General features: G+C 43.1%; 1 protein-coding gene across 1 annotated transcript; it reads right to left on the minus strand.

The window, feature by feature from the left end:
- Positions 1-1,342: 1,342 nt before the first annotated feature.
- LOC119721289 lies at positions 1,343-7,773 on the minus strand. The gene is made up of 2 exons (XM_038191293.1): positions 6,247-7,773; positions 1,343-3,381 (listed from the first exon to the last, which is right to left on the minus strand). Exons 1-2 carry the CDS (start codon positions 6,755-6,757, stop codon positions 2,321-2,323), a joined length of 1,572 nt encoding a protein of 523 aa, XP_038047221.1. The 5' UTR covers positions 6,758-7,773; the 3' UTR covers positions 1,343-2,320.
- Positions 7,774-8,588: the final 815 nt, after the last annotated feature.

Genomic DNA, 8,588 nt, shown 5'->3' on the forward strand with positions numbered 1-8,588 from the left:
ACTTAAGTCCCGTTTAAAATTATCTCCTCTAAGGTAGGACGACGAACCGTGCAAGGGAACTGCAGCTGAACATTCTAAAAGCGGGGTGGGGGAAGGAGAGGGGGCTGAACATCATATGAAGCATAGGGGGCGCTTCAATGCTACACTACCAGACAACACAGGGGCGGCTCCAGGAGGGGGGGGGGGGTTGGGGGTGTTGCAGGCATGTGTTCCCTTTTTTCAAAATGACTTTTCTAATTTTTATTTTGGTGGTAAGGGTGGTAGCCCCTCCCTAGCGGCGTAGCTAAGGGGGGGGGGGGGGGGGGGCTAACGCCCCCTATAAAAAGTCGGCGCCCCCCCCCCAAAAAAAAAAACCATCGCCAGCCTTTTTTCACGACCACATTTTGTTACACGAGTGCCCCTGTTTGAAGTCTCGCCAACATATTTAATTGCTTTTGGATTTTACGGAGGCCGGGTGACCGTTGAAAAAAAGCTGTATACTTTTTAACACGGACGCAATTTTTTTTTTGCGTCCCCATTGTAACACCACGCGACCCCCCTTTGATGAGAACGCAGGCTACGCCGTTGCCTCCCCCCCCCCCCCCCCTCCATGTTGACCCGTATCCGCTACTGCAACATGTAACGGTAGGTGGCGCTATATTCATGACATTTGTGCCTGAACATTACATAATTTCTGATTAATTTGGGAATTATTCCCTCGAAGAGATTAATTTGACGGTTCGTATATGCTGACGGGGGAAAAGTCAGTGGAGGTTGTAACACCCAATATCTCCCTGTCTTATCAAATTTACAGAATCCACAAGACACAAACAGACAACAAGAGCTATAACTTATCCAGTCGTGTACTCTTAATTGATTGCATAACTGTGTAAAGAGGGGTATTTATTTACACCAGACATGTCATTTCTATTCACCTCTTACGAAACACAAACACAAAATGTAAAACTGATGTTACACTTCACAGAGACTTTGCAAGTCAGCCATCTTGGAGGTGCAGTTGTTTTCTTCTACAGGGATGCACACGAGCAGACCCTCCGACCTATTGTGCATGCACTGTTGCTCAAAAAACAACAACAACAACAACAACAACAACACACCTCTTTACGTTCACGTTGTCATGCAAATACAAGCAGAACTAGCACAGCCTATACTACAAACACAATAATAATTGTACACTTTATAATTTCAAATATGTACAGATTTGAATATTCTAAATATCATACAATGATGACCCAAAAATACGATTTTTTTTTACATTTTGTTTTATATTACACACATGTGTGTTTTGATTTTTGAAGTTCATTTTAATATACCTTTATCATGCTGCCACCATTTCAGTCATGTTCCCTGTTTCCAATAACAGTACTGAATGATAATGCTTTTTGTGCAAAAAGGAACCAGACTATTTTTCATTCCAGTCTCGTTTTGGTTTAAATGGGGAAAAATCAAGATGGCCGCAATATGATGATGGTATATTGTCAAACGACTTAGAATCATTTCATACGTACATTAACTATAGTAATATTCACATGTCCTTTTAAAACATAACAAAAAAATACTTGGTCTTGGGTATTTGTTCAAAAAGTATCTTACTTAATATATACAACCTATACAATTTAGAAACCCGAGACCCAACTTGAAAATGCTCCAAGCCAGATCAGCGGTCGTGCTGATTCTCATACATCAAAGTTTGTCATATGCTTTAAAAATGGAAATAAAGTTGAGTTAGGAGATTCGTTTTTTTTCCAATCCCAAAACGTAAACATGTTACTCACGATTTTTTAGCAGTTACGTATCACTCCTAAACTAGGAGCTTCGTCAGACTGGCAACCATGACGACCAAGAAAGGGCATAAAAGGCAGTCGAGCATTGGACATGGTTGCCAGTCTGGCGAAGCTCCTAGTTTAGGAGTGAAACATAATTACTAAAAAATCGTGAGTAACATCTTCACGTTTTTGGATTGGAAAAAAAATAATCTCTAACTCATGTTTTGCCAACAATCCAGATGGAAATATAGTTATTCACTTAATCTACGCCAGACTTGCAAAATTCATTCCTTCAATGCATTTAGTTCCAACATTGTATATTAAAGTTACTCGTGTCAAGGTTTGAGTCTGTCTTTTTATTTCAGATGTGTGACAATTCCACTTCAACTCAAATATGTATTGGGATCTTCTGGGATTTCACATTTCAACCTTGTAAAACAGAAGATCTCAGAGAGGTATAACCTAAGATGATTAACTTCAGTCTACTTCCCGATTTTCCTAACATAGACTACGAAGAATAATTAGCCTGCCATGCATGGGTGTATTGAGTAGTCTTAAGTGTGGTGATTCGTATGTAAGATGTCAAAATCGTCTCTCTCCTTGAACTCGATAGCCAGGCAGAGACCGAGTGCCGACACCAGCAGCGTGATGGTCTCGATGTTCCGTACCGGCGGATGCTCGTTGCAGTAGGCTAGGATCTGATCACAGAACGCGTCGCAGTTCCCTTCCCGGCCTCCGAGACGCATCTCACCGACGTGGCGCCGGAATCGGACCCAGAGCCCGTTCAGATCCAGCCCGCCCACGGCCACCAGCGGCAGAAGCAGGAACATGCTGATCTCGGACCAGATGAGAAGGTCTAGCTCCTTATTGGTTTGGAAAGGCTGCGTTGTCTGGTTGTGCCTGCTGTCGTAGGTGGCGTAGTCGTAATAGACCTGGGTTGCAATGGACCACGTGGCTACGGCAATGCTGAACATGATCCAGATGGTAGACAGGCTGCCCAAGCTGCCAAAATCTTCCATGAAGAGCGTCAGTCGCCGACGGCATCGGCCCAAGATGCCTCTGTGCTTCCGGAGGAACGCCAACTCCATCTCAAACTGCCTCTGGAAGGAGAGCCGCATCAGGACCACGAGGTAACAGAAGGCGCCCCAGATCTGCATACCGACGGTGCAAGACACCAGGGAGATGTTGATGATCGGACTATGTATGTACTCAAAGGGAACGTAGTATACCACAACCCTCCATAAGCTGTTGAAGAGCGGCCAGACCAAGCAGACCAGCAGGAAGGCCTTGTAAGGCAGACCTCGTTCCCTCAGATCCAGGTGCTGAAGCCGCTTAATGATGTACTGGATGCCGAGGGCGTTGGTCCAGGCGTAACTCCGACACTGCCTCTGCCAATCACGGAGCATGTTGGTGACATTGGCGGCAAGACAAAGGACTGGGACATGGACGACAAAGAGCATGAAGCCGGAGTAGATGACTAGGTCAACTTTCCGGTCGTCGTTGCCCCAGTAATTTACGAGGTAGGGCAGGAAGGCGACCATGTTGGGGACGATCACGAGGATGAGCCAAATCACAGAGAGGGCGGCGCTACCACGGTGGTTCCATCTTGTGACGCCTGAATTGGACAAACGAAATGAAAAATCTCAATTTCATAGGCATCGTAAAATACAATATAACGAGCGTAATGCTTCATGTCCTTTCATGTCCTGTCGCCTATTCATATCTCGTCTTGGATCGTCTAAACATGTCTCGGCCGCATTCCATCTCGTCTCCCTTGCTTCGTCATTTCTCACCCTTCGTCTATAGCCGAACCTCTTTTTGGGTTTTTTTCTGTCTCATTTCTTGTTTTAATTCCAACAATTACGGTTAAACCAAGTTTTCTTTGTTCGGTTTCATTCGCTTTTGTTATTTAAAGAGTGCAGTAAATAGCTGAAGGAAGTATATAAGTTAATGTAAAACATTCCAATGCTTTGAGCACTATTATTAAAAAACGTGTTAACACAGCAGGTCACGGCACACTCTCAGAACCAGTGTTGTTCGACTCGAGTCCAGGACTCGGACTCGAGTCACATTCTTCGTGACTCGGACTCGACCATGGTGACTCGGACTCGACCATGGTGACTCGTTACTCAAGTCACGTATTTTCATCAAACGAAAAAAAAACACCATAATGTATAGGGATGGGAAAGGATCATTGAGGAATAATGTTTGGATGATAAAACATGGAGGGAAGGGATGGAGGAGGGTTTTTTTTAGGGACGGGAATTAAAAGGAAAACACATGTTGGGTCTAAACAACATGTACACACACAAGGTAAACTATATACACTGGGATTTATTTAAAAGACAGAATGGATGATTAAAAAATAATTTTAAAAACAATTTAATTAGTTGGGTGAACAACTAAGAACAAGTGACTCGTGACTCCAACTCGGACTCGAGGCTTGTGACTCGAGACTCGGACTCGGACTCGAGGCTTGTGACTCGGGGCTGGGACTCGAACTCGAGGCTTGTGACTCGGGGCTCGGACTCGAGGCTTGTGACTCGGGACTCGGACTCGAACTCGAGGATTGTGACTCGGGAATCGGAATCGGACTCGAGGCTTGTGACTCGTGACTCGGACTCGGACTCGAGGCTTGTGACTCGGGAATCGGACTCGAGGCTTGTGACTCGGGACTCGGACTCGAGGCTTGTGACTCGTGACTCGGACTCGACGTTGATGACTCGACAACACTGCTCAGAACACGCCCTCTGTTCTTCGTTCGACTCCTATCTTTTAAAAATAAACAGTTTCTATCTGAGGGAATCGAAAGCTAAGGACCGGTGATCATCTTACAGTACTCCATTGTTGCTTTTTATGATCTCGGTGTTCACCCAGATACGCAAACCGAGATGGTCTTAAATTGATTTAGGGGAAACACGCGCTCAGAATCCGGAAAGTTTTATTTTCATATACATGTATTGCGTTTAGTTTCAGTTCACAAGGGAAACATTTGATACTCAGTGTGCTTCAGTTTTTGATCAAAAGACACTGACATGAGATGTGTAGTCACTTCAATATCGCAACAAGGAAGAGTAGTTACAATTTTATTGTTTCAGTGTTCGTTGTAGGGCATATTATGTTGTCTATAAAAAGTAAACATGCGGTTGAGAACTGCCTACTAAACACAAAGGGTGATTGCGATGCATTTCCTTGTACAGTGTTAGTCAAACAAAAGTGGTTTTCAATTCGTGTCAAGGTTCAAATCAGGATGAATGTGCACGACGATTAATAAGACTATTATAATATGTCGAGTGGGAAAAAACTGGGGAAAGTGGATGCATTTCCGCAAGAACGATCCTATGCGCTGAGACCAAATGTGGTTAGACGGCAGCTTACGTTTAAAAAGATCAAAATTTTAGATGCGAATGTTGACACATTCAAGGCAAAAAGAAGATACATTTAAAAAGCTATAGCAAATTTAAAATGAGTAGCTTGCAGTATTTATTAAGAGGAAGATTTAGATTGAATTATTCAGCCAATGATTAAAAAACAATCACAAAAATTTGTAATGTTGAACTCGCATAAAAGAAAACTTGATGTCAATTTAAAATACCATGTATATACAATTAAACAATTACCACAAAAAATAGTACAACAATATAAAAACAATAACAATCTACATACACATTTTATCAATGAAAAGTTCCAAATGTCAAAAACCCACATAGCTGATGGTATAAAACTATTTGTGAAACGGTTGGTTTATGCATTCACAATTTATAAATTAAACATTACCAATGTTAAAATCCCGCACGGCCGACGGTATAAAACTATTTCTGAAACGGTTGGGGTTTTTTTGCGCCTATTAATCTCATCCTTCTTCCTGAAGGCATCATGTGGAAGAACTCATTTGTTGGGTGATGCATATCATTAACAATATTTTCGACGCGCTTCCTCATTCTCTCATCCTAAATTGTCTTCATGTCATCCAACTTAACTTCAAATATGTACGACGCGTTTTTTTTAAAATAAACTGGAACGAAGTTCTGTCAATTCAAGTGAATTCTCCTGACATTATAAGTTAGATTAGATTAGATCAAGTTAAGTTAAGTTAGATTAGATTAGATTTAATTAGATTGAAAATATCAGAACAATCCTTTTTTAAGGGAAAGGCCTATATTTTATGCCTATTTTTGATGAAGCTCTTTAAATGCTGACTTCATTTTCTTTAATGGAAATAATGGGGTGCGAAACTACAGAGGCAATGTACCTTCTTGAGTTTGTCTACCAATGTTGGAAACAAAGGTCATGTGCGGCACCCTTTCTCTGTGGCGAAAAACGTATAGGGCCTACAGATTCAACATCGATAAATGTGGACTCCTCTTATTAATAATTCTTGCTTCTTATTTGAAAGTGTTTGTTTTGTATGTGAAGTACAGATCCAAGAAGCCATTCAGCCTGCTAAAGGTTGGTAAAAAAAACATAACTGTCAACCTACCAATGTCTTCTTCGGTGTAAGGCCGGTATCGTCCATAGGCGTCCCACCATTCGCTTCGGCACACCAGACATGGGTCATCACGAACCAGGAAACCCGTCTCCTCTTCACCGTTGCCCGCTTCTTCACGGACCGTGGGTTGGGCGTTGATCGCGCGGGGCTCTCCACCCTCCGGACCCTCCTCGTCTTCCGAGGGACAGGCCCCCGGATACAGGTACTCCGGCACCCCTTCCCCTCTGATCACGCACCGCATCTCGGCAGCGGTGAGCCGGCACTGGAGGCACTGCCTCCGCCTGGCCACCGCGGGCCGGTGGTTGTACAAGCCGATCAGCTTCAGCAGAAGCCAGATGAACCACGGCCAGCGGGATGGTTTGGCAGCGAGTTTGCGGTCATCTCGGGCGGCCGGCCCCGAGTCGCTTCTCTCCAACAGTTCGTGGTCGGCTGTCCCGCTATACCAAGGGTACGCGGACTCCGAGTCGAGGAGACGCTGGTTGCCGCGTGAAGCCGTCGACATGCTGCCGATGAATGACGCGCAGTAAGATCGAGCTACTTGGATGAGTGAAAACGAAACTGGAACCTTTAAGAGCCAGAGCAGTTTGATCTCCTAGTGAAAGTTGCAATCTTCACGAATGTGGTGAAAGGTTGCCAGCTTGTATATAGGCCTGTGCCAGCAGTGGTTTGCTGTCAGATGTTTAGTACAATTTGTATGTATATACGAAACTATTGCTGTCAAAGCGATCACAAATTCTGCTTATAACAAAGGTGACTGGTGAGTTGTTGGCCCACTCACACTCCACGGATGAAATGAAGGCACAAATGATTGCTGCTTGTTTAAACCTACCCAAATAAACCACTGACCACAATTCGCCCTTTCAATCGAATCATCATTAAAACTATGTATTTGGCAACGCGTCCCACGGAGTTTCCTGGTCGTGTTTTCCAAGTTCGTGAGCTTTGGGTCAACAATGAAAAGGCAAGAATCAACGGGGCACCAGTCTAGGAAGATGATTCCTTTATTAAACCGGAAATGCAAGTGGAATAGAATTATTTATATAAAGCGATCGGAAGTTCTGCTCAAAATGTGTCATTATTAGCTTTTCGCTGTTCCTCATTCATCACTGATGCCCGCGTCTGCTATTCTTTAGTCGCACGCACGCCGGGAACCATCCCAGCGATAAGGACTGGACCGGGCAAGTTAAACCATTGTTTTGACTTCCCTGTGAAAAGAGGAACTTGAAGCTGAAAAATAAACACTTCATCGTATAATGACAACGACTTCCAAAACAATTAACTAGGGCCTCATCTTACTCGAGACTTCCGGGTTCGCTGATCACAAAATAAATACTGCATACAGTGAATCATAAATTTAAACAATAATATTAATACCGTACTTCTTTTTGCTATCGAAAGAAAAACATCTTTAAAAGGGGAACAAAAGTTAAAACAATAAATATTCCATTTCCTCATCCATTAGGCCAAAAAAAAAGTCTCCGGTTTCTGGTATGGAGCTTGCCCAAAAAGTGGTGCGGCGACGCGGCTTCTTTTTTTTTTTTACCTGTTTTTTTTGCTTCAAATGTCGGCTGATGACTGCAAATGGTGCCCGACTAAACTTAGTGCAAATATAATGGGAGTCCAGAGAGGCCACATAAAGCTTATTTTCGATCATAACCCCATCTAAAAACACGTTAAAACTGTGCAGCAGCAGGATTCCAGTCAAACCAGTGAGTTTGGCGGTTTTGAGACATCATCTTTTATTGAAAAAAAAAAACGTTTTCATTTTGCCGACGCGCATGGCTACGGCGACGCGCGCGCATACCAGAAACCGGAGACTTTTTTTTGGGCCTTAGTACTGATAACAAAATGGAGGTCACGGACTGAGTACTTTTTCGTTCATAGATGTATAATAATATTCTGACACACAATATTTCAACCACTTGACCACGGTACTTCGAAGAGACACCGTTTGGCCGTAGCAAGCATTGCGGTTGACAAATCTGCTCAAGATGAAAACAAGTGCGAGTGTACAATAAGCTCTGGCCGTCTTGCACGAAAGTCTTGCATGAAATCCATCCAAATCCCCGCCCGAGCTGAAAAATGCGACGCCCAAATGTGACGCCGACGGGTTCATGGAACTCCATATTTTAGATAGATTTATAGTGACTTCACTGCAAATATTAGGCCACCATTTACAAACTTTTTTTTCTCAATTAACAAACGTCTTTCCCAATTGTTACAAACAATTTTGCTCAGTATTTTATTTATTTTGGTTGCTTTTTTTTTTTAATTAAAAGTTGGTAGTTACATTTTGTTGGAAGCTTATGGGGTCATATTTTGGTCCATTTTGA

The sequence above is a fragment of the Patiria miniata genome, unplaced genomic scaffold (genome assembly GCF_015706575.1).
Source record: "Patiria miniata isolate m_02_andy unplaced genomic scaffold, ASM1570657v1 HiC_scaffold_13, whole genome shotgun sequence".
Classification (NCBI taxonomy): domain Eukaryota; kingdom Metazoa; phylum Echinodermata; class Asteroidea; order Valvatida; family Asterinidae; genus Patiria; species Patiria miniata.

Bases quoted from the DNA above. Each gene is read 5' to 3' on its own strand.
- LOC119721289 (XM_038191293.1), bottom strand. From the start codon at position 6,757: ATGTCGACGGCTTCACGCGGCAACCAGCGTCTCCTCGACTCGGAGTCC. The intron at 3,382-6,246 runs GTAGGTTGACAG...TGTCCAATTCAG, and splicing joins TTACACCGAAGAAGACATTG to GCGTCACAAGATGGAACCAC.